General features: G+C 48.7%; 1 protein-coding gene across 1 annotated transcript in view; it reads left to right on the top strand.

Moving 5' to 3' along the window:
- Positions 1-26,381, top strand: part of B4GALNT3 (beta-1,4-N-acetyl-galactosaminyltransferase 3) — a 104,660-nt gene that overhangs the window by 56,353 nt on the left and 21,926 nt on the right. Inside the window, exons 2-7 of the mRNA XM_075000571.1 lie at positions 10,595-10,692; positions 15,202-15,279; positions 23,338-23,433; positions 23,826-23,916; positions 25,276-25,376; positions 25,753-25,820. Coding sequence (XP_074856672.1) covers positions 10,595-10,692; positions 15,202-15,279; positions 23,338-23,433; positions 23,826-23,916; positions 25,276-25,376; positions 25,753-25,820 — 532 coding nt within the window. The remainder of the gene's footprint in view (positions 1-10,594; positions 10,693-15,201; positions 15,280-23,337; positions 23,434-23,825; positions 23,917-25,275; positions 25,377-25,752; positions 25,821-26,381) is intronic.

The following is a 26,381-nucleotide window of genomic DNA, read 5'->3' as shown; positions in this document are numbered from 1 at the left end:
AGGTTGGATTACATTAGACAGGTTGCAGGGGCCCTGCTCATTGCAAGGATGAAAAGCGAGGCCCAACACAAAAAGTTTGCTTACTGCTGAGCTAGAGAGCTGCAAGAACTGTCAGTAGACAGAAGTTCACTGAGACTGGAGGCAGTGGGTACCTGCTAAGGATAAAAACTTGGAGGGAGAAAGCCCAAGGTGCTAGGGCTGAGTGAATTCATCACAGAAGATTCCTGTGGGAAACCTCTCATCAAGGATGGTGAGAGGTAAAGGGGGAAGTGCCCCGACAGCTGTATCCCACAATTACCTAAGAATCTAGTTTTACACATTGTGCCTGTGTTGGGAAATTTACACTGCTCGGTAGGAGACTTGGTGTGGCAGTGGGCCCTTTGTGAAGAGGGAGAAAATCCAGTTTGTTTCAGCCTTACAGGGCTATTCTGTCCTTTAGAATTTCTTATGCCATGAATTAGTTGCCCAAGAACTTTTTAAAAACGCCAGATTAAGTATCTTGGGTTATCTTTTAATTTATCACCTTTTCTCTTGCTTATGTTTTATTTCCATCCTGACCTTACACAATCGGGGTTTTCAGTTATGTTCATGGCATTTGACAGGATTTTCGCATCTTTTAACAAATTTCCATACAATAAACAAACCAGTTCTTATATTTCTTCAGGCAGCAGCAGCAGCAGCACTGAGAGCCACCATGGGCCTGGGGCAAGCTGGGAGAGGGGCCTGCCTTGTGCCCCGGAAGGGGTGGGACCAGTAGTGGAAGGGGCAAGGCCAAGGGCAACTCTCACCATCTCTTGGACTGTAGTGCTGCCCCCTCCCACTCCCTCACAGGCACGTGCAGCTGGAGCAGTGTTGTCATGGCATTTCCATGGGGCCTGGACCTCTTGACTGCCACCACAACCAAAGTAGCAGCAGCAGCAGTGGGTGGAGCTCCAGGCCCCTTTGAAATGCTGGGCCCGGGGACAGAGCCTGAGGACAACTGCCCCCTTTGTCCCATCGTCATGTGTCCCCCTGCCCGCCTCCCGGTTGGCAGATTTGACTTCGCCTTTTGGTGCGTTTGTGCTTGCTTGGAACTACACAAACCATTTGCACGTCAGATTCAAGCTGAATGCCAACGATGACGAACATAGTGTGTTAAATATTCAGTGGATGTAATATTTTAATTACTGTACTTTGCCCTTCAACCTCCCCCCTAGTTCTGGATTCTGCTCTTTTAGTATGAAATTCACCCACGTGCAGGGATGCTGCTTGTTTAGAGACTGAAGTAGTTCAAAGGACCTTTTGCATAGGATGAATTTCACCTCTAACATTACCCTTGCTGGAGAGAGGCTCTGATTAGGAATGCTGTTTTCCATCCACTGTCACCCAGTGCAGCTGTGGCTGACAGCCCTGGTCAGCTTGGATGCTCTGTCGCAATCTCCTGGGTCCCACCGTCACCAGAGTACCTGAGTGCCACACGTGGCACCACATTAAGAAACGTGATCAGTTCTATGTGTGCTGACTTTGGTCTGTGTGCAGGGGTAAATACTGACACAAGAGTCTCAATATCGTAATCCTTCTTCATTGCCAGATGTCTGGCTGTAATGGAGGGTTGACTCACTGCTTCAGCACCATCTACTGGTCACACTGGGAATTAGCTCTGGTTTTTGCGTGTGCCACCTTCTGGCCAGTGTCTCACCCCTCATCACTCCAGTCTCTGCTCCACTGTATCCGCATTCTGGCTTTGGACCCATGTGTCTTCCTGGATTGAGGTGTCTTCTTCATGCCACTGTCCTCTAGCAGTACCTACAACTCCGTTCTGTCTCTTCCAGGGATCTCATCAGTCCTCACTCCTTACACTTGCCACCATGGCCTACTGCAGCCCCGAAGTCTAGCCCCGTGTCTCAGGGGCAAGCCACAGTCTGTATAGGCCATGCTGCAGCGTAGCAAGGTGAGGTGCAAGGGAGAAGACGAACACAGACCCACCCACTACTCAGGTTCGTAACCCAGGAATACTCTGGAAACAGCCTTGTCCTACCCTCCACTACCATTGACTGCACAGCGCTGCTGCGGCATTTCAAAGGGGCCCAGAGCTCCAGCTGCTGCCACTGCTATTTCAACAGCAGCGGAGGCCAGAGCTCCGGGCTCCTTTGAAATACCAGGCCCTGGGGTAACTGTCCCCTTTGCCCCCCACCCTGCATTGGCAGGCCTGGGGTTTGCAGAATCCTGTGCATAACAGAAAAGAGAGGGTTTCCTCTGCTTTCTTTGTAGTCTAAGCAGATTTTGCAGCTTCTGTAATCTGTGTAAACCTCTGAGTGTCACTCTGGTTCTGATCGGGGACATGGGTTCACTCCTTTGTGCCTGTAGTTTTCATTAACTGGAATTTATAGCACACGGAATTCATCCCCATGCCCTATCTGCCCTGGAGTGATAGTTTTATACTACCTATGGTCGTGTTTAGTGCTTTTTTTTTAAGAAAAAAAAAAAGAGAGAATGGAGTTGGTACTCAGCCAGCACGCCTCCCTTCCCCCATCTCCCCATTAGTCCCACACCTAGGGTTACTGAGGTGCTGGTACTCAGTACCAGCAAGTACCAGCACAAGAAAAGCACTGGTCACATTTATGTATAAAACAACCACTCCTTCTTCTCCATCACCTCACTTAAACTTCACACGTAGCGTATGCCATTTCATTTTTCCTTATCTTTCCACTTCCCCTCTGTGTCTTTAGGGAGATTCATTCAAGTTTCTGTGTCCCTTTGTAATGACATAGGTCATCTAGGTTAAGCAGGCCACATGGCTCTGCATGCTGTTCCTGCCTTCAGTCACTGCCTCTACAGCTCCCATTGGCCACAGTTCCTTATTCCTGGCCATTGGGAACTCAGGTGGGGGATGGGGAGGTCTACAGGCAAAGCAGCAGGTGGAGACCTCTTCCCTCACTTCTCTTAGAGGCTGCAGGAACATGCTGGTTGCTTCCAGGAGCAGTGAGGGGCAGGCAGGGAGCCTGCCTTAGCCCCACTGTACTGCCAGATTTTTAATAGCCCAAGAGTGCGATCAGCTGTCAGAGGCCCCATGATAGACCAGTCGATCATGTTCTGTCAATTGGTGACCACTCGTTTGGGATCTTACTGCTAGAGCAGTATGGAGAAGGTCATAATGGATGTACAGAGTTAGTCCTTGTTGCAGCAATGTTTGGAAACCCATCTGAAATTAATGGTTCTGCAGACAGAAGCCCCCTTTTATCCTAGAACAAAGCAGTCCCTTCCAGCAAAAGGTAGTCTGAGGATACAGCTACTGGTACAGTAGTCTTCTCTTTTAATCAGCTTTGTCTCCCTTTCTCTTTTGTAACCCAGTCCCTATAACATGAGAACAGCATGGAACACTAAAATCAAAAGGAAATGCTTCCCTATGGTCTAAGGATGGTCTAGTTATCCTTAGTCCTGCATCAGAGCAGGGGATGAACTAGATGGTTTCTCAAGGTCCCATCTAGCCCTTCTGTGATTATATGCCTCGAGTGAAACCAGCCTAGGGCCGTCTCTGCCTCAGGAAGCCATTAAATCAAAATATATACCATGATTACAAAACAAACTGATAACTGATGGGCATTAATAGCATTTGTGGCTAAGCAAGTAACATCAGTGATGCGTATGGGGTCAGATCGCACCCTTTTGAGTGTAAGCTGATCATCTGGGGCACTGGGGTACAGAATCTAGGATTTTCCCCTGCACAGTTGGCCAGGTGCATTATGTGACTAATTGAAACATCAATACTGGCTGGGGCCACGGGCAAGACAATGGACTAGGTGGATGTAATCTTTGAGTAGCTATGGCAGCTCCTATCACGTTCCTACCTTGAGGCCTGATAGCTCCCAGTATGTCATTATTTCTGGCTCTTGGACTGTTTGCTCTTTGGAAGGTCTTAAGCTGCATTGTTCAGCGGGAGCACCTGCTGTTGCATGAGACATGAGAGACCTTTTCTTTCTTTCTGTCTCTTTCTCTGTCTGTCCCGTGTTTGCTGACTTTGCCACTTCTAAGAGGCTGGCTTATTGTGATTGCAATAACAGCCATATTCCGTGAGAGAAAGTGCCTGGGCCTGAATCAGCCCTACTATGAGGATAGAGGCACCCACCTTTCCCTTACACCCTGCTGTTACTTATGGTTCTTCATATTCCCTGCCTCTCTCTCTAGCCTATTGGCTTATAGGCTAACTCCATTTCTGATGGCCTGATGCCTAGTGTATAAACCTACCATTTGCACCCATGCTGTGTCTGACCCTTGTGTCTATGGGTGCAGGTCAGTTTGTGAACAGTCACTACTGGCTTGGAAGTAGGGTCTCACTGGCTGTGATTAGTTGTTACTAGTCCCCAGCTGGTTTTAAGCACAAGGACTCAAGTGACATCAGTAATCAGGTCCGCTGACAGGGTGGAGTAAAGGGGGCAACTGCTGAACCCCAGGGCGGTGCGCTCTGAGCAGTGCTCCGAGTAGTTCCAGTCCCGCCCCTTCTGCCCAATGCCCTGCCCCTTCCGGGAGCGTGGAGCTGCACCTCCTCACAGCTGGCCTGGGAGCCTGGCAATTCTGGCAGACTGCACCACCCCACCCCCTGCCTCAGTAACTAATGTTTCAGCTCCCCTCTCTTGCCACACTCATGAGGCAAGTGAGGGAATAGTCATTAGATTAACCAATCAGTATTTAACTTGATGAGCTTCTGCTGTAGTGGGTCCCATAGGTTAACAATACACAGTATGAAGTATTATTTCTAGGCATGGACATAAATGTCAGATACACATCTGGGAGCTGAAAGGGAGACAACTGGAGTGCAAACCAGAATCTGAATTTTACAGCTGAATGCTATTGAACTGAATGTGGACCTCAGATCCAAGCACCCCTAAACTTTGGGGCATGTGAAATTTGCAACTGAATTTTGGTTCCGTGGGTTCATCTCTGAATATTTCCTTCCCCTTGTGCTAAAAGTCCCGTCTTTTACTTTTGCTGAATGACATCCTTGTTGTCACAGTGTAGGGGGCAGGGTAAAGAAGAGGAAATGATCAGGCTTCTTTATACCCTTTGCAATTATACCACATCTATCAGGCTGCCTCCCTCTCCCTTCATTCCACGCTCAACCATTCTTACTTGGAAGTCTCTGCTCATATGTAAGCCAGTGGTCCTGAGCACCACAGGATTCCTGTTCCGAAGCAAGCGCTGACAGTTTCCTCCTCTCGTCTGTAGAGCTAATCAGGGATGATGGGCTGGGCACAGCTGAAAGGGCAGCTGCAAGAGAGCCATTTGTGACAGCCAATTCCTGGGGCTCATTTTCAACTGGCGCTATCCTTAGCCCAGTTGAGAGAAGCCTGTCTCATGCTCAAGGGAATGCTGTCTTTTAATGATCCCCCCATGGCACCCTTTGGCCATGTCCCCTCTGCAGCGGGGTCAGGGGAAGATGGTGGCACAGAGATGTCTTTGCCAGTACCAAGGAAATCTTCTGCTATCCGTGTGGGGCAGCTTTTAGTCCACTTTTCTCTCTAAGACCTGTACATAAGCTTTATGTAAGCAGAACACATATCACTTGTGTGACTTGTCTGAATCCTGAAATAATGTGTTATCTATATCATAAATAGTAACAGAGAGGAAGCCGCACTAGTCCATACACTAACAAAACAAAAAGCAGTCAAGTAGCACTTTAACGACTAGCAAAATAACTTATTAGGTGGGCTTTCGTAGGACAGACCCACTTCTTCAGACCATAGCCAGACCAGAACAGACTCAATATTTAAGGCACAGAGAACCAAAAACAGTAAGCAAGGAGGACAAATCCTTGCTTACTCTTTTTGGTTCTCTGTGCCTTAAATATTGAGTCTGTTCTGGTCTGGCTATGGTCTGAAGAAGTGAGTCTGTCCAACGAAAGCTCACCTAATAAACTTTTTTGCTAGTCGTTAAAGTGCTACTTGACTGCTTTTTGTTTTGGCTATATAATAAGGACAGCTTCTCTCACATGTGAGTTCCCTCACCTGCTTCAGTGGCTATGTTTTCTCATATTGGGACAACAGAAATGCAGGGACACGGGTGAGCTCAGAGAATTTAAGGAACAGATTTGGCGGTATTTTCTATGACTTACACTGTCGCTTAGATTAAGAGGCAGCTTCTGGCCCATTTGGCACAAAAAGCCTTGATAGGTTAACCTGAACAAAGTTACTGCTTTGTAGGGCTGCAGGCAGGCAGACTGAAACAGCTGCAGCAAGAGACCTTTGGTCTTTGCCTCTTCATCTTAATTAAGCTATAATGTGTTGTTTCAAACAGTACATAAGGATCTAAATTCCTGCCAGGTAACTTAACTGCGAAAGCTAAGCCCACTCTCTTCCCCAGACCTGAGCCTGTCTTTCTCACCAATGAAGTTTGGCCCTATAAAAGATATTATCTCACACACCCGTGTCTCTAAAGCAAGAGCAAGGTGTATACCAGACCTGAAAATCACCTCGTACGAAGGGGTTACCCAAGGCCATGAAATAGGGCTCTTCTGCAGCATCCTCATCAGAACAATTATTTCTGAGGGGCACCAGTTCAGATGCTGGTTTTGGCACTGCTAACAAGGCTGGTGACTGGCTTAGATGGACTTCAGAGCTGGCATCCTGAAATACAAATAACTGAGCATCAGCAAGTCCATTTAACAAGATGCCATGCAAGGGTTATCCCAGTGACATGAGGAGGTTGCAGAGGTGCAAGTCAGATCGGCTTGGGCCTCAGATTCCACCGAGGTTTGTGTCAAGATAAACAGTATGTCTGGGGTGACAGAGTTCCTTCCCTGTGCCTACTGCAATTAAATTTGAAATGGAAAATTGTTCACTTAAATCGCGTTAACTATTTCGCTGCTAATAATTTAGTGATTACTACTGAATATCCCCATTAGAGCTTGTCATCACTGTCATGAGAGACTTCTCACAGGAAGACTGAGCTATTAATTTGCAAATTGCAGCATGTTTGGCCTAATCATTTTGATTATCATCGACTTACCCCTCACTTCTGTGTTATTGTCAGTTAACAGCACTGGCCATCCATGGCTTGGCTTATGGGGTTTTGTGAGGTTTCTAGGAAGAACTTAGCCTAATGTCGAAGGCCATTCAGATTAGTTCACTAGTAAATATTTGTGAAGGACGCTTCTTTTGTTTTTCCGAGGTATGTGGGATTAAGCCCCAGAACAGTGGCATTTTCCAGGGTGGGATGCCAAAGAATTACTGGGAAGGAAAGTCAGAGAGAAATACTTTATAACACTAAGGGTCACATTGGCAACCCTACAGCTTCATCTGGGTGTCAGGATAACTGGAGCCCTGTTGGTTTCACTGGGAGTTTCTCAAATCCGGTGGCAGAGGACTAAGGCTCAAGAATTGTATTCCCAGCTCTACCTCTGACTTGCCGAGTGACATATTTTCTCCTTGCTTGTTTTCCCCAACTATGAAATGTAGATAGCGCTACTCTACCTTACAAGGAGTCTGTGAGCTGTAATGCCTACAAGGTGTGGTGGGGGCAACCCAGAGCAGTAATCAAGTGTGTTCCAGTGTTCAGGCAGCTAGTGGGTCAATCCATATCAGAGGCAGTTTGTGGCAGAGTTCTCTTAGGCATCAGTACCCAGAATATCCAACCTAAGGGTCAGTGAGTTAGGGAAGGGAGGTCATGCAAGGCTGGGTCAGGCAAGGTGTCAGGACAAGGCGGAAAGCAGTAGTTTGTAACTCAGATAGCTTCCTCTTGCTGTTCGGGCCTTTATATAGTCCAGGTGCCCAGTGAGTCAGCTTGTCCATCCTGTTGGGCCAGGGTGTGGCTGCTGTGGGCACGTGGATTTTTAGAGGCAGTTATTCTGTTTATTACAGTGGCACCGCCTCCAAGGAGATTTCTTAAGGACCTGGCAGGCCTGGGTTCAGTACTGAGATCCTGATTTCATTCCCCCTTCTTTGGGTGGCCTTGGGGCATTAAAGGGACAGGCTTGGCAGGAAGCCTCTGTGGAAGGCTCATGGGCAGAGTAGGAGGTTTTCTTTGGGAACAGGGATTTTCCGAGCAAGGTTTGAGGTGGGAAGCAGAGAATATAGGCCACAACTTGAAGTATCGGGAAGACTGGCCACTTCAGTCAAGCAAAGACTACTTGCATGGCATGCTTGTCATTCTGGTAGTCAGAAATGCAATTCAGGTCTGCATCAGGTCTTGTGACACCCGTGGTCATTGCACATGTGCTGGTTGTGCGTAGGCTGGCCATCAGTTACGAGAACGAGTAGGTGACCACATAGCAGTTCAGCAAATCTCTTAAGATATCATTAATTAGATGCTGAAAAGTTAGTAAGTCCAAAAGGCAACATTGGATATTCAAAGTTCAAAAATGATTTTCCAATCATGACTTTACTCGAGTCTGACTAGGTTGTATGTCCCTCTGTAGTCTATTTGGTTACCCAGGCTGCTCTGACCCAATCCAGGAACTCTGGATAGTGGGTATCAGTTTTATACTGTGATTTTATTTAGATGATAGTAGTCAACATAGACTCATTCTTTTTCCTAAAGAGGACCAGGGCTCCTGGCAGGGCTATGGAATGCCAGAAGAAAGTTTTCTCCAGATACTCAGATTCTGTAATCTCTAAGAGCAGCTAATTCATGTTCTAACATGGGATGCATTCAGCCAAACTGAATCTTAGCTTCAGGCTGTAAGTCAATTAGACATCTGTGTTCCATGTGCGAAAGCAGTGCCTGCATTTTTCAAATATATCTGAAGATTTGGTATTTTTGAAGAGTGATGGTTGTCCCTCACAGCAAGCAGGCCTGATGTGTTACCCGAATATCTCTCTGCATTTCTCCTATTGGAGACCGGGCAAAGCATCCAAACTGAGTCGTGAACTTGGAAGTCAGGAAGCAGCTGACCTTGCAAAACTTAGAATTAAATGTCTTGATTTGCTGACACCAGGAGACATATGGGTCACATTTCTCCAGCAAGCAGATTCTAAGTATCTGAGGCAACTGTAGGGACCAGATCAGGCTAAATTGGGGAAGCTCATCACCTCCAAAACTGTATAATTTTCTGAGTGATGAGGCTGGAGATGAGCAGTGCTTTATCAACTGTCTCAATGAAATCAGTGCCTGGTTAGAACAAGTACCAGAGCCAAAGTAGTGTTCATTATTTTATCACTCCCCACAGTGGGAACAAAGTATTTATCCAGAGCCAGAGTTGCAACTGGAGTTGTAGGGACAGTTACTTTTTCAGTATGTATATGTATAGGGCCAGGCACCTGGTATGGATTTCAGGAGGGGACTTAGTGGAGTTTTCTTGATGGAGTTTTCTTGATACTGCTCAGGTTTGACACACCCAGCCCTCACCAAAGTTAGACATGGTTGTTTCCTGAAACCACATGGTTCAGGGACATGGCAAGACAGACAGACACCATGTAGACAGTGCCACTACTGTAGAAATATAAATGCTCTCACCATTGCTGCAATCAGCTGTATGCCTTGTTCACCTAAGTGGGTTTTGGAGTGGGGGCCTTTCCAGGGGTTGTGGGCTGTGGCTAGATGCAGGGCAGAGTCCCTTTACTGTCACGATACCATTCCCTAATCTGGTGTTGATTTGGGGGTTCAGCTCAATAAACACATCTGGGTTGGTGGGCATGCCCCACGCAGGCAAGCTCATCTTTTATTTCTTCAGTGAGACCCAGACAGAGTTGGCGTAGCTGGTCCATCTCATTCCAAGTCATATCCACCACCAGGTCCTGATGGCCGAATGGGTCATGGGATTGTGGGAGATGTTTCCCCCTGTAGTCCCCTGACTTGTCCTTGCAGGGCACCTTTTTCTGCCAGAAACTGGATCACTGTGACACGTAAGGGTGTTTTTTTCCCCTGTAGGGGAGCAGTCTGCTCCTGGAGGTCAATTGGCCCCTGTGGCACAGTGCCCATAGATGTTGGGAGTCCTGCTGCAGCCCCTGGCTACATGTGGTTTCAGTCATATAGAGGATTTGCAGTTTGGTTCCATGGCCCTCAGCTCCCTCACTATACAAACTGTCCCAGCCCTCTTGGCTGCACCAGTGAGTCCCATACCCCTTTCAGGTGAGAGGAGTCTAGGAGGAAACTGAAGTGGTCTGAGCAAACTAAAATGCTCGTTGGCTGTAATGCCCGTTGACAGGATTGGGAGCACTCTGGATACATTGTCAAGTGTGTCCGGGTAGTCAGGTCAATCCGTATCAGAGGTGGTTTGGGGCAATGGTCTGTGTTCCCTCAGGCGTCAGTAGTCAGAGGGACCAATCCAAGGGGCTGCTCACAGCTGTCTGGACTTGGCTGCCCGGACCAGCTGCCTGTGGCTCTCCAGACCCAGGCCACGCACTGCCCCACTCCAGGCCGCCCACTCCCCCAGCCCAGCTGCTGGCTCCGTGTCCCCAGCCTGCTGGCTGCCTGGCATGGCTGCTGCACCTGGGCTGCCTTGCCACCAGCCTAGCTTTCCCCTCCCAGCTGCTGGGGCTCTCTTGTCCCGCAACATCCATGGTCTGGGACAAGAGAGGTACAGCCTGTATAGCCATTCTTATGTTCTTGGGTTATCACTGTCTGTTTCTTCTTTTTCTTTAAGGTGGGCCGTGACATCTTTTTTTTCCCTTCCTCTTTGCAGGATATGGGAGCTGGAGGGAACTGGCCAAAGCCTTGGCAAACAGGGACATCCCTGCTGTGGACCCAAACCTTCAGTTTTACTCTCCTCAGAAGCACCAGGTAACGGGGCTCAGGGATAGTCTTAAGCATTCAGAGTCAAGTTCTTTTTTTAGGTCTGAATAGCAGATCCCAGCTCCAGTAGTCATTTCTCCCTACCTGCTCGGAATAGGAGCAGACCATGGGCCATATTCCGTTTTCAGCAACCACAGTGTAAAGACAGAATAACACCACTTCAGTCAATGGAGTTACATTGGACTGACATCAGTACAATGGAAATCAGAATCGGACCCCAGTTATATGACACAAAAAGGAATAACTAAGAATGGTGAGATTAAATTAAGAAAAGCAGAACTTAGGCTAAAGAGTAGTGTTGCAAAGGGAATGGTGTGCCAGCTGGCTCCACCCTATTGGCTCAGTGCAGGACAGGTAAACTCCATCACACAGGCATTAGGTTTCCCTGTGGGATCAGGCTATTTCAGTAAGGAGGGCTCAGGACCCTGGTGGGGCTAAGCAAGCAATCAGGCTACAGCCTCTGAGTAGGGCAGAGCGAAGCAGAGAGTCTGTGGCCCCTGAGACTCCTGGCTATAGCAGACAATAGCAGTTGGGAGTTTTGACCCTCTGGGCAGGGCAGAACAATCAAGTCTTTTGCCCTGGGCAGGGCAAAGCGAGCAAGCAGTAGACATGCCTAGTGGCATGCGTGAAAGGGGGCAGGGACCGTGGAACCAGGGCCACTTACTCTGCCAGATTCCAACCTATGAAGCCAGGAAATTCCCTGTTCAGGGTTTAAGCATCAGCTTCTATTACATTCCCTGGGTCACTTCCTATTGCAAAGTACATCTTGGGGGTCTCTCTCGGCAGTGGCTTGGTGTCCCAGTCACTCTCTGCCATAGTCCCTGATAAATGGCTCTTGCTTTGTGAAGTGCAGCCCACTGAGTGACATGGTGGGTGTGGGACCCCAAGAACTCCCTCTCCAGTAGCCCCTGGCTCCAGTGCTGGATGGCTGGGGACGGGGGAGGCAAGGCACCAGCCCTGGTGGGCCTGCTTCAGCAACCACAGCCCCTGGGGGATGCAGCCACAGTGCACCCAGGCTCCAGCCCTATTGCTTGAGCAGGTGGGTTGAGCAGTCACTGCAGCCTGCCCAGCCCCAGAGATCCAGTGGTTGCTGTGCCCCTGCCATCCCTGAGGATCAGGCAGGCAAGCAGGCAGGCAGCTCAGTGGCTTCACTCCCAGCCCCATCAATCCCCTGTCCTCTCACACCCCAACCCCCTGCCCTGAGCTCCCCACAGTTCCCAACCCCCTGCCCTGACCGCTGCACTGCTCAAGTCCCCACCCCCACAAACTCCCCACTCCCACACTCCAACCCACACTTACATGTCTTATAGGTACTGTCATATTGCCTCCCCACCCTTGCCCTGAGTTGTCCCCCCGGGAGGGGCAGGAGTTGTAATACTGGAAGATCCCCACATTCGCAAGCTTAACGTTCGCAAATTCAATTATTCATGAGTGGCGCTGGGGCGGGGAGCATCCGCGCCACTCCCCAGGGCCCCAGGCAGGAGTGCCGGTGGCTGCCACTTCCTGGGGCTCCAGGCCGGGGACCACCAGCGGCTACTGCAGTTTCCCCAGAATTCCAGGTGGGGAGCGCCAGTGTCTGTCGCCCTTCTCCAGAGAGCCAGACAGCTGCCGCTTCCCCAGGACTCCGAGCCGCGCCCCCATTCGCGAAAATCAACATTCACGAGGGTTCTGAACACCGAACCCTCGCGAATGTTGCAACCCTACTGTATTACGATTCCTGTAAGAAAATTAAGTTACTTTCACCCCAGTAAGTCTGGCTGTTCTTCTGTGTGCTGGGCATTTCCATGAGCGGTTAAGCGGCGCAGCAGAATAGGAGATCTCTAGGAAATTTTCCTGGAGGCACTTAGCAATCCTCTGCTGGAGATTCTTTGATAGAGCTGATTTGTTCTTCCCCCAATGAAGGAAACTTTCCTGTGCCACTCTGCAATCACCAAAAGTTACACCTCCTGTTATTTCAAGACAACTTGGCCGTGTAGACGCAGCCCAGAAGGTCTGTGGTGATCCACAAATGCCTGCAACATTGTTGTAGTGGGATGGCTGTCCCACTCCTGCAGAGGAAGGCTTAAAGCAGGCTGGAGGAAGCCTGCATAGAACCCCGGTCAGTTAGGAAAGGGCTTGCAAGAAGCCAATCAGAGAGCAGCGTGCTGGGGCAGCCCTATCAGGAGCTGCTCATCAGAGTACAGGGCAGTTGTGTCCTGACCAGGGAGGATGCAGGACTGGTTCCCCGAGAGGAAGCATCTTTGGTGGAGCAGCACTGGGTAGGCTCAGGGGAGCTGTAGAGCAAGGCTCCAGCCTGGCACCTGCCAGGCTGTGGCATTGATACAAGAGCCAAGAAGGTATAAGGGATCATGACGAAGGGACCTCGGAAATGGGAGGCAGTAGAGGAGAGTGAAGGAGAGCAGGACAAGGTTGTCCCAAAGGGTCCCTGGGCTGGGACACAGACTAGTGGGCAGCCTGGGTCCCTCTTTCCCCCTTGCACACCACTGAAGAGTGGACTCCTGCGTGCAGCTTGCTCCTGAGGTGAGGGGCTAGACATTGGCTTCAGCTGGCCATGGTGACAGGTGCAAGACAGGACTGCCGGAAAGGGTGAGAGACCAGAGTAGTGGGCACTGCTGGAAGGTGGTGACCTGAAGAGGATGCCATGGTCTGGGGAGCAACATACCTTCAGAACTAGAGGGTGGAGAGAGAGCGGAGAGGGATGACAATGAGACACTGGCCAGCCCTGCTGAAGAGTTGGAGCTGATTCCCAGAGGTGCAACAGTGGAGAGTCACTAACCCTCTTACAACCTTGGAGAAATACCCCTTCCAACTGATGTATTCCATCACATGGTGGGCCATTGCCAAAAGTGGAATATATGTACTATCTCTTGCCCCTCTGCAGTTGGGGAAACCCATTTCTGCAAAGCCATGTGCTGTTTCAAACTCAGTGCCAAGAGCCACAGTCCGTCATAGCAGGATGTGATCAATGGACTTTCACCCTTGCATTAACACGCCCCCAAAGGTCAACTTCCCAATTCCAAAGTGAGTCACAGCTAATCGGTAGCACTCTGGAGTTGCCAGCTTCCATGCTGTGATCACCATGTGCTTCTCCAGCAAAACAGCAGCTCTCATTTTGGTGTCCTTGCCCCACAGGGCTGGGGTGAGCATCACACACTGATGCAGCAAGTTAGCCACTTCTTGTCACCCCTGACCGGCAAGACCATTCAATCGCACCACTCAGTGCTAATTTTCAGAGCAGAGAAGTGACAGTCCATGCGCGGTTGTTCCACGAATGCTGAAAGAAGTCTAATGTTGCGCTGGTGCGTGTCAAACAGCATGTCAGGCAGCTGTGGATCATTTTGAATCATGTTGAATTAGGAACTTCACGATTAGCTGCACTTCCATACCGGATGTGTTACTGACAGCAGAGAACTGGAGAGCGCAGATGGCAGAGCAAATAGTAAACAAGGGCCATTGAAAAATCGCACTACCTGAAGATGGAAGCATATGGAATGCTTGGAGAGGAAACAGTGCATTGTGGGGTATTGATCCTGGCCCCAGGATGCGCTGTGATTCACTTTGCCTCACTACAAGACCTAGTAGCAGAAGATAGTGAGCTGAACTAGTGGCATAGCCTACCCAAAATGCACTGCTCTCACTGCCAGTATTAGTGGGCATACTCTGCAACTGAGGGAGTGTACCATACTGTATTGATTTTTTTTTTACAGTGCTTTTTGATCATCAACAAAACTTTTGCTGACAACACTCTGCAGTTGTAGACAAGGCCCCAATCATCAATCCCTAAGGCAGAGAGTGCTTATGTTTCACTAACCTGTGAATGGCTAGGAATTTTCCAAGAAAATGTTTTTTAACTGGAAAATACAGATTTGTCAAAACCAAAACACTTATGATTAATGTCTCACTTTGACAAGTTTTGGGAGGAAAAATCCAATGTTGTCCAATAAAACCCCACTTCAATATTGTCTAAATGCAAAAATCCTTTTCTTTTTTAAATGACTGTTTCGGAAGTAAAGCTAATTATCCATATAAAGATATCAAAACAGAGTTTAAAAGGTGAAATGAAATTTTCAACTGACCCACCCCAATATTCTCTCCCTTCTCACTCCCCACCCAGTTTGTTGTTTTTTTGCAAATTTGCAATTTTAACTTTTCATTCTGATTCAGGATGGGGAAAATTATCAGTCTTAAAATGCATCCTGGGCTGGGAGGCCATTCTTCCTCTCACTCTTACCTGTAGACTTTTTGAAGCCGCTGTGAGCTTGTTTGCTCACTTACAGGGGTGCTGGAACAATTTGTATAGTGGGGGGCGCTTCCCAACTGAACCCAACTGTAAACTCTGTATCTAATGGAAACCATTTTGAGCTGGGGGGTGCAGTAGCAGCACTTGCACCCATAGTTCTAGCAGCTAGCTTCACATGGACTTGTGAAAGTGTTTCAACTTGGGGTGTTTGTGATCACTTCAACAATGACTTTTCCTTTTATCTGCATGTCTTTTAGAATCAAGTGCAACGTAGAGATGCGAGAAATGAGTCTGTTTATCCAGCCAGGGAAATCCCTGTCCCTTGGTTCCAGGAGGTTGGTATTTTATGGAACCATTTCCTGTTAGAAGATTGTAAGTAGACGCCTCTGTTTCTCTGGAAGTCCAATGTTGCCCACTCCCATCCCTGGTTAATGAAAGCTTTGGTATTGCAGAGCAAAGAAAAAAAACTGGAAAGACAGGAATCCCCAGATTCCTGGAGATTTGGCTTCTGACCCAGCCATCAAGGCACCAGAAATCCACCCTCAGCCTCTGGAAGGCAGCCAAATTGCTGCCCCCTTAAAGATGACGTTTATTCAGAGCTGAGGAAAAAGTTAACAGGCAAATACGTGACTGTGGCATTTAAGTATCTCACTCTGTGCTATTGCTCTAGCATTTGCCTGTTATTCAATCCCTATATGTTGTGCATAGAGGTCTCCTCCCTGTGGTGACACTTTTGGGAAGCAGAGGCCATCTCAGGTGACCCTTGAGAACTTAGGTAAATTTTTTTTTTAACGTCTCATTTACTGTCCCCTCCATTCTCCCCACATGGTATTATTTCTCTTCGGATAACGGTTCATTGCAGTGTGTTGATAACGAGAGACGGGCCAACCACTGGGTGTTTTGCTAACCAAAGTTCCAAAGGCTGACTGGACACACACACAAATTAAAATGGCCTCTGCAGTTGCTCTAGCTAGGAAACAAACTAAAGTCCTGATGCTTCAAGACATAAGCTGATCACCAGCTGGAAGCAAGAATGAAATTTTGCCTTGCCAACGGCATTGGACAGCTTGGGGCATGGTGGGGGCAGTTAAAGCTTTCCTTGAAGCCAGCATTGGCTTCTGTCTGATACAGAAAAGCATGATCACAGCCTGAGTCTGACATGGTCCTTCACCTGTGTGGCACTGTCCCAGTGGCAGGCTGCGTGCTTGGCACTTCACCCTGCCTCAGGGCTTCCTCTTGGCTGAGTAGCTCCTGTTATTAGGGCATCAGGATGCCACAGTAAGTAATGCTACTGTGTGCATGATATGTCTTAACTTCTCTCCTCCCCTGCAGTGTCAGTATTGGGCATTTGTGCCTCAGGGCTTTGCACATTGACTCTGATTCACAGCGATGGCTCAGACCAGAGTGAGGTATGCTTGTCTTGGGAGACAGCTTTAGTGCTCACCTGATCTGTCTGATCCATCCTCAGCATGTTGGCTCTAGCTAAAAGTGTGACCGAGCATGTGCTTTGTACCCTGGAGCGGCAGGACATCATGAGCTGGCCAAGAGTGCCCACCCTGACTGTCCCAGACCTGAGACAATGTCATCCCCCTAAGCAGTGCTGTGCCACACAAAACATAGGGCGGAGGCGCAAAACTGCAGCATGCCAAGGAGGAAGTGATGCTACACAATGCAAAGGAAAGGGCCAGGGCCTCAGCCCACACTGTGCAATGTAACCCACAAACCTATGTGTGGTCAACTGGCTCATGTAGGGGTACCTAGACCATTTCATAGCAAAAGAGTAAGTGTCCTTTACAGCCTAAGCTGAGAGCCAGCTGCCCTTTAGCTCAAGTTGTAGAGGTGCCTGTACTAAGCTCCAGGGGTCTCAGGTTCAAATGTGCCTGTGTGTAGTTACACAGCACCTCAGTGATGGCTCCCAGGTGCCTGGAACCAGGGCATCCTGTGTCATTCTCTGTAAAAACAAAATGTTCTGCTGTGTAGCAAGGCTGCACTGATAGAGCTATATCCCTGCCCTTGTGCTGATCATGGCACAGTCCTGTACCCACAGGGTCAAATGTAGCCCCTAGTTACACCTGTATAAATGTGTCACTGAACTTAATTTACTCCAGTGATATTGTTTACATTATGCCTAGCATAACACCTCCCTGGAAGGGACAGATAGGGCCAGAGAGCGGCTTACTTTCCTGTTCATCATCTGTGGACAGTTTTCAGGGCTTAAGTCGGCACAAATTAATTATGTGAGATCCATGATCCTGTTGTATCCTCTCTGCTCCATCCACAACATCGATAAGAACATAACTGCAGCCAGATTCCTGTGCTGGGAGTGTGTGTGTGTGGTGGTATGTGGGGGTGAATCCCCTCCTCCTAAGGGTCATGCAGTCGGGCTTTGTGTGAACAGATGATGTATATTGCTGACCTGTTTGAATAATGAAAGGGGTTTGAGTGAGTTTGCAGCAACGCAGTGCAAAGAAGGGAAGGTGTTTTCCCTCTTGTGGCTTTGAAGACCCTGAAGCTGAAGCTGCTTACTCCGGAATGTTACCCAGTGACGGGAGCTGGTAGAGGCAAGGGGAGGGGCCCGGGCCACTGCGAGGAGACAGAAGAGTCTTATAAACTCGGCTTACAGAATGTCTAATTGGCAGCACAATGTCTCCATTCTTCCCTGGCTCAGACCCTCTTTTTGTCCAGTTTATCTTCCCCAGTGCTCTGCATTCTTTGCATTGTAAGCAGCTGATTTGCCCCTGAAACGCATAGCCATGGAAGATTAAATTAGACAAGGCCTCTCCTCCCCTCCTGCGCCAGTAATAATCTAGGGAGTCACCTTTCCAGGGTTGTACCTACCCCAGTGTCCCTTCACATTGCTTTTGATTGTGTGTGTGTAGCAGTGCTTTGGTGCCACGGCGGTGTCAGGGAGAGAAGGTCTAAGGTCTAGAAGGAAGTGTTATTTTTGCTAATGAACTCCTGGCAGGGTGGTTTCAGCACAGAGAAAGACAGGCAGGGAGGAGGAATTTTTGCTGTGTCTAAGCCGATCTAGTCCTTGAGGTAGTTTTTCCAGGTGGGGCTGTATGCTGTTAACTTAAAATGCCTGGCTGGAATCAGTGGAAGGGCTTAAGTCTATTAATACAAAGCCAGGGATTCAAACATGCATGTGCTAGTAATCACATACAGACTGAATCCTCTGTCCTCCATGCCCAGAGCCCCTTGCTTTCAGCCTGGCATCTAGTTTAGGGAGGTATTGGTGTGTGATAAATTATCCTCACTGAACTTTTCCCTGTTATCCCTGGTGCAAATTCTGCTAGTACTATGGCACTGTGAAAATGATCCAGCCATGCCCCCTTCCAGCCATTTTGGTTCTGAGGGTGGATGTTCAGAATAAGCACCTCCATGGGTTGTGGTAAAAAAAGGAATGATAGAGGCAGGGAGAGAGGAAGGTGGTGGAGACCTGTGAGACAAATGGAGCTCTCAAATCCAAGAAAATCTTGTTATGACAATCCCATTGTGGCCCACAAAGGATGTTCCACCCGTCATGTCAGGAACGGTCCTCTACTAGGTAGGAGACTCAGGGGTATGTGGGAAATAATCCCACAGCATTTGGGAGAGGTTCTAAAAATGAGAGCTGGCTGGTAGTACAGCTGGGCAGGGGCATGATCCTGTGGCCAGGGCACAGGACGTCTAGGTTCTCTTCCTAGTACTCTCAATGATTTATCATGCTGGAGGGGCTGGAAGAAGCCCAAGCTTATATGGTTTCATTTTTCAGGGACCTAAAATTAAAGCCCAACTCCAGATTTTGGTACAGCAGCAGTGCCTTTATCGGCCAGCACTTGTCTTTTGATAGCATTTCTCCACTCCCCTCCAGGAGGGCCATGGTCTCTGCAGCTTCTGTTGCTCTCCATAGGTAAAGCCAGGCTGCTCCAGTTCAGCCTCTGCTGGATTCTACTGCTTTTGAAATGCCACTCTGAAGCATGCACTGCTGTGATAGGAATTACTGTTATTTATCATTACGTTTCCTCATGGCCATGAGCTCAGCAAAGGCAAGCCCAGCATTTCAGCTCCTGACAGCTGACCCTGCCAGAGACTGCCCTCATGTCACCTTGTAAAGCCCCGCTGCCTTTGATCATAGTGCTATAAAGCCAGATTCCCAGTTACATGAAGGGCTCTTTACACTGCCAAAGCTGTATGAAGGGGTTCCAGAGTTACTAAGAATATGTCCTGTGGTATTTGCTGTGCCATATCAGGCCATGGGTCTCAGTCTGACACTGCCTTCTGCAGTCCAGATCAAACAACTGCTCTGTCTAATCAGATATTCTGATTAACTCACTCACTTTGCTGTGACCTCTTCTCCTCCACCCCCATATGTTTGTCTTCCCTGCCTGTTGCTTCTCAAAATAAGGTAGAGAGGGACTGTCTCACTGTGAGTACAGCACCCAGTACAGTAGGATCCTGATCCTTGACTAGTGTCTCGTCTAGACATTGCTACAGCCCTACTAAGGACAGTGCTACAATAGAGTAGACTGTAGATTCAGTCATGGTGTGTCTCCTTGGAAGTGGCTGACCTTTGATGCTTTGAAGAAGGGTAAAGGCCAATTTCATTCAGCATAAATAATGCACTTAATTGTGCAGTGGTGTAGCTGCGGGTAGAGGAATTTCCACAGTGGTCAGCATATACCCTGGAGCATGAAATCTGAGTGCCCTTAACTTATATTGTAGTTAAAATGGGGCTACTGGTCCTCCAGCCACTTTAAATCCAGTATCTGATATCCTGCAGAAATTAATTTTACCATGACTAGCCTGCTTTGTATCTACAATAACCTGAGCAAATCTAGTCAGTTTCTTGTGAGCTCTGCAAACTTAAGTCCTGCTTCGGTGCCTCAGCTGCCACAGTTATGGCTCATTTGCGGTCTTGAATTGGGTGAACAGCCTGCCATGCTATGTTATTACCCATGAAGTCAGGCGCTGTGGAGCAGTAAAGTCATAACCCAGTCTCTCCACAGCTTCTGGGTTTTCTTCTGCAAGAGGCATTTTATACTGTAGTATGTTTGCTGCACACAGTACAGAGATGTGTGAGATCCCCTCCCTTGGGAGGGAAGAGGAAGACAGCATTACCTCATAGTTAAAATTGTTAGAAGATCACAGTTCTACTTCAGACTCTGTCACTGACTAGTTGTGGGACCATGGGGAATTCCCTTAAACTCTCTGGGCCTCCACTTCCTTGTCGGTGAAATGGCATAATGATACTTGCATGCCTTAAGAAAGAACTTTGAGATCCTTCTACCCAAATATGTATACAGTAGACTCCTGAGTCACATGAGCGTTGCACTCCTGTGCACCCTCACATAACTCAAATTTTGCATAAATCCGGGGGGAACCAGGTGGCAGCCTGGCTCCCTGCTCCCCATTGCTGGTGGGAGCCAGGAAACTGACCAGCACTGGTGAGTTTCAAGGCTCCCGCAAGCCTGGTTCCCAGCCCTCCCCCCAACTTATGCAAAATTTGAGTTACATGAGGGTGCTGAAGCCTGGTTCCTGGCTCCCTGCCACTCTGGAAGCCAGGTGCAGCTTCTCACCGGCTTCCCCCAGCTTGGGGAGCTGGGAGGGTAGACAACTGTGGCAGTGCAGCTTCTCCCAGCTGTGGGGAAGCCATGGAGAAGGCACACTGCTGTGTCTGTCTGTCCCCCGGCTACCTCGGCTGTCAGCTTATTGGCTGTCTGACCAGCTCAGGAGAGACTGATGCCAAGACAGTGTGTTTCAGGCCATTGTCCCAGAGTATAGCTTTATTGGTTAAACTGAAAGTTGGGCAAACTGTTGCATAAAGTAATGCCTCTCTTGATATGGAGTAGAGCTCCCCGAGGCTTCTCCCACACTTCTCACAGCTCCCTTGCCGTAAGCCAGGGACCAGCCAACCTCTTCCTTCCAATTCACCTACTCAGCTGAGCTTCTGCTGGCTTCCAGAAGGATCCAGATGCTCTTGAAGCTATCCCCTGGCCTCTGAACCCCAGTAGGGAGGCAGCTGGTTTGTCTCTCCTTAGTAGGGTCAGTCACCCTGTGACATATCTTACCCTGAGAGCCTTGCTAGGTCCCAGTGTAAGCCCTGCTGACCATACCCTCACCCAGAGTTCAGTCTCTTTGTTTTAATGCCGCCATCTCTGCTTCCAGAGTCTCCAACATCTCATCCTTTTCTGCTAGGCTCTGTCTCTGCAGGAGGATTTCAGTGCCCAACTTTGTCAGCTCCTCCTGATGAAGCAATCTCACTCTTTGTGCTACTCACTCTTCTCTTCTTTTACTCCAGAGCAGACCAGCTCCTGCTCTCTTTATGGCTTGTGTTCAAACCTTATTCTTCGAGGAGCCTGTTTCTTTCAGTTCCTGCAAGTACCCGGCCATCTGAGCTGGCAGGCTGCTAAGTTGTGCAGCGATTTCAGCTCTGTTTTTGGCAGCCACAGAAACCGTCTTCCCCCGATTTTTGTCCTCTATCCTAGACTGGTTTGCTCATCGGCTGTCCAGGCCACAGCCATCCCGGTCCTATCTGCCCCACCCACCACCACCTCCAAGTGTGTACAATCCTACAGATCCAGTCCTCTGAATCCCCAAAGGGAACAGGACACCTGACTCCTCCTGCTTCACTTCAGGTTCGTGAGGCTGACAGGTTCAGTTTGTAACCCGTGCTGTTCTCCACCTTTGACTCATGCCCAGGGACTGTTTTTCTTGTTTCACGCACCCCATTTTTCTCAGGGCTGTCACCCACTTCTGAGGTCTCAATCCTCAAAAGGCCATGCCTTTATGTCCTGTCTTCACACATCCAAAATAGACCTTGGCATGACTCTTCCACCACTGTGGTGTGATACCCTTCCTCGCAGCCTAGGAGGCAAGCCTTTGGTAGGGGATCTCAGCCTAGCCTCTTGGGTGAAATAACACCCCATTACTGAGCATTCTTTTAATGTGCCCAGCTTTCCCCATTGAAAAATACACTACTGATTTCCCTGCAACCCCAGGAGAACTTTCATTAGGTTGTAGGAATCACTGGAGGCTGGCTGCTCGTCCAAAACCCACAGACTAGAGTTAACAAGGACATGCTCCTCTTTGGAGGTCTGCTCAGGTGACAGTATTGTGCCTTCTCACCTTCCCAAGTGGGACATTCCTGGTCTGGCAGGCTGCTCGGCTTCCTTGGTCTCTACTCTCTGTTCCCTGCCTTGCCCGTAGAAGATGGTCAGAAATTCCTTGCCCAGCTTAGAATTCCTCCAGGAGGATGTTACAGGGTGGTCCACTTCACATCTCTCTTGCCTTAGATACAAACTATGCTCAGGCTACCATCACCACCACAGTGCTTTATTTTTGTATTTTATCAGGCCCCTGCCATTAATACTATGTGCATATATACAAGCCCCAGTCAGCTGCTCTGCTCTGGGGGACCAGGCAGCAGTACTAGCCTCAGCCAGCCCAGCCTTCCTTTAGACTCTTGCACCTCCCTTTCTGAGGGCTTCTTTCCTCTCTCTTGATCTGCTCCTGTCATTCCCAATTGCTTGTCCCTCTAATTAGCCCTTCAGCTGTGCTGCTGTTTGTTCATTGAGCTTCCACTTCGATCCCAACTAACCTGTGCTGGTGGGGATTTGAGAGTGGAGTCAGATATTGGTCAGTTAGACAGGATCTGCCAGAATTGTTACAAGCCCACTGGTTCATGGTTCTCTCAGCGGAACTCATCTGGGGAACAGCCAAGAAGTAGGGAGGTCCTGCCGCTGTTCTGTTGTTACATTCACATGGAAACAATTCAGGTGGCAATACTCCTCTGGAGTTAGTGCCAATCAGTCCAAAATGGCAGCTTTTCTCTCAAGATATGAGCTGGATAGCTCAGCACACTGCCTGGGTCTCTCCCTTCAAATATAGGGCTACCCAAGTTGACTCCTCCCAACAGATATCCCAAAGTGAGTATCTGTGGATTTTCAGGGCTCTCTCCATCTGACCCAAGTGCTCTTCAGGCTATGCCCTGGCTGAGGGCCCCACAGATGCAGCTGGATGGTCAGAGGGGAGGAGCTGGGCCCATCACCAATGTGCCCAAGACTCTTCTCCATACAGGTGCAGAATAATTTTACATACACCAAGGTATGTGTGAACGTGCACCACCAATAGAAAAAATACCTAGCTTGGGTGCTCCACCAGTCAGCTGGGCAGCACTTTAATCTCTCCTGAGCAGCTGTGCAAGCGCTCAGCTGTCAGGAAGCACTGCTTATTGCTCCTTAAATGGCCAGCTGCCTTGAGACACATTTCCAGAGTAACGGCAAGTGTCACCCTCCCTCTCCCATGACAGGCACAGAGTACTCTAATGACATCCTCTGCTGCAGAGCTATAGGGAGCCAGGAGGGAGGCAGCCATTAATGGTAGTCTGTCTTTGTGTCTTCATCTTCCTGCAGTTCCAGGGGCAAGTCAATCTCCATGTGTTTGAGGACTGGTGTGGCAGCTCCATTGAGCAGCTCAGAAGGAACATTCACTTCCCACTGTACCCCCATGTGCGTATACACCAACACACTGCCCCCTTCCCTGCACAACTCAGCATCTTTACTCCAGCCTGCCCCTCCTTTCTTCTTCACAGGACGCTCACTGTCCCTTCTCCTCCTCTTCCCTTTCCTCTCTCCACTCCTCAGGCCGACCATTCACTCCTCCCATTCCCATCTTTGTGACTTCATCCACCATTTTTCCTCCCTTGCCCTTACTGCACCCTCTCCTGCTATTCCCATCCCCCATGTCCATCTCCTCCTCATCCCTTCATCCTGTTTCCTTCTGCTGCCCCTCATCTCACTTTCTCTCCCCTTTCTTCAGTCAGTCCCCGCCCCTCCTAAACTGATACGTCCATGACCGTCCCATTTCATCAGTTTTCTGTCTTTGTTTCTTCCACCTTTAGACACGAACCACACTGAAGAAACTGGCAGTAGCACCAAAATGGACCAATTATGGACTCCGGCTCTTCGGCTATCTGCACCCTTTCACTGATGGTGAGGAGGTGCCGGGGCAAATCGGGGTTGTCCTGCTGCAGAGTGGAAATGAACAGAAATGCTCTCGTGTTGGCAGCCCTAGTTCGATATCTCCCCAGTGAGGAGCCGGGGATGTTTCCAGCTATGACTCCAACAGAATCTGCTTGACATGGATCATTGGTCCCACTCCTCATGGGAGAACTCAGAAGAATACAGATATGTAATTTCTGAGTCAACAAATAATGACCTGCTGCATGCACAACCCCAGTTCACATACACATGTCCAGACATGCTTGCTGTGAGCACATAAAACAGGCTTATTATTCTCTCTGCAAGGGCTTGTCTACACTACCACCTTCCTTCGAAGGAAGGATGGTAATTAGGGTGTTGGGAGTTTACTAATGAAGTGCTGTGGTGCATACGCAGCACATTAAGCAAATTAAGCAAATCTAATGGAGGAGGAAGCTGAGACATTCACACAGGTTCTCTTCTGCTTCTCTTTTGCTTTAAAGGGGAAAAGAGTGTATGTTTGTTTTATCACATACTGGCCCATTTCGTGGCACTGAGACCACTTAGGGCTTGTCTACACTACCACCTTCCTTCGAAGGAAGGATGGTAATTAGGGTGTTGGGAGTTTACTAATGAAGTGCTGTGGTGCATACGCAGCACTTCATTAAGCAAATTCCCCCCCGTGGCAACTCCGAAGTTTTAAACTTTGAAGTACCAGCTTGCGTCAAGCCATGGCTCAAAATTTTGAGGAGTAAAGGGACTTCGAAGTTGCCCCAGCACTTTGAAGTACCAGTGGGTGAGCCAAGGCTAGATGCAAGCCAGTACTTCAAAGTTTAAAACTTCAAAGTTGCCACGGGGGGGAATTTGCTTAATGAAGTGCTGCATATGCACCACAGCACTTCATTATTAAACTCCCAGCACCCTAATTACCATCCTTCCTTCGAAAGAAGGTGGTAGTGTAGACAAGCCCTAAGAGGTCTCAGTGCCACTAGATGGGCCAGTATGTGATTATACAAACATGCACTCTTTTTCCCTTTATAAGCAAAAGAGAAGCAGAAGAGAACCTGTGTGAACGTCTCAGCTTCCTCCTCCATTAGATTTCAGACAAACTCAGCACAAGAGGGAATTAACAAATTGCACTATCTAGAGAGCAAGGAAAGAATCTGCATTTTTGTTGCAGCAGAAAGTTGATATTTGAAAGTAGAGTTTTACAGTTCCCGAAGAACAGAGGGGAAAGGGCAGTTGAGCAGGGGGCATGTGCTGTGTTGTAGGAGATCAGGTGACGTCTTTCGAGAAGTGGAATCCTTTTTCTGTCTGTGTACAGACCCTGTTAATGCCGAACACTGCTTAATCCCAGAAATCTCTCCACAGGGGACTTTGAGTTTGCTGTTGCTGCAGATGACAATGCGGAGTTCTGGTTGAGTTCAGATGAGAAGACCTCTGGTCTCCAGTTGCTGGCCAGTGTAGGCAAGGTACAGTGCATGCTGCTAGTCTTCTTTAGTCCAGCTCTAATATGTCTGGAGGGATGAAAATCCTCATGGCTTACATTGCATTTTAGGAGGAAGAAATGGTGGCTGGAATAGCCAAGCCGTTGTCCTGATCAAACTGTGTGAAGTCTCCACAAATGGAGGACTTACACCACATGGCACATCTTAGACAGTTTGATTTATTCCCAGGCTGCTGGAGTCCTGAGCAGTAATCAACAGACATGGCTCTGTCTCTCACTATGGAGCTCATGGACAGGTTTCCCAGAAGAATGGGTGTAATTCCCACAACTGGACAGAAACCAGGGAGCCTGGGTAGATGAAGAAGTGCGTTATAACCTGGGCATTTCCTGTTCTTTCACAGACTGGGAAGGAGTGGACAGCGCCTGGGGAATTTGGGAAATTTCGGAGCCAGCAATCAAGGCCTGTGAGGTGAGTGAACAGGTGTGGTTGCTGGCTTTCCCCTGGTGCTCAGACCAATATGCTGGATTTAGTCCCAAATTCACCCACTCCACAGCCTGCGTTTATTGGTAACTGAAGTTACCAGCGTTTTCATTTACCGTCTTCCATTTCCATTTGCTGGTTTTGGTTTTCATTTACTGTTGTCTCTTTGTCCTCCCACCCCACTGCCAGATCTGATGGATCAGCTAAGTCACATGAGGGTTTCAAAACTGAACACTGTATTTTTAAAATGGGTCTTCCCCCTCCCCCTAGCCCCATTCTTTAATTTCCTACTATCAGAGTGTGGCTGCAGGGCTGGGATCTCTGTTTGTAAGGGCTTGTCTTTACGAGCAATTGAATAGGAGTTACAGTTTGATTGCTCCCATTAACCAACTTCTTATGCAGACACCCCCCACCCCACCCGGTCCCCAGTTATGTGTTGCTGGTGGCATTACTTAAGGCAGCTGGCATGATGGAGTATAAGGCAAACTTTGAATGGGCCTCCCTCAACTTGCTCCAGGTTTCCCTAGTGTGAATTCAGGTTAGTGCCAT

Source organism: Carettochelys insculpta, chromosome 1 (genome assembly GCF_033958435.1).
Source record: "Carettochelys insculpta isolate YL-2023 chromosome 1, ASM3395843v1, whole genome shotgun sequence".
Taxonomy (NCBI): domain Eukaryota; kingdom Metazoa; phylum Chordata; order Testudines; family Carettochelyidae; genus Carettochelys; species Carettochelys insculpta.
Note: the sequence above shows the minus strand (reverse complement) of the source record. Positions and strands in the feature narration are given on the sequence as shown.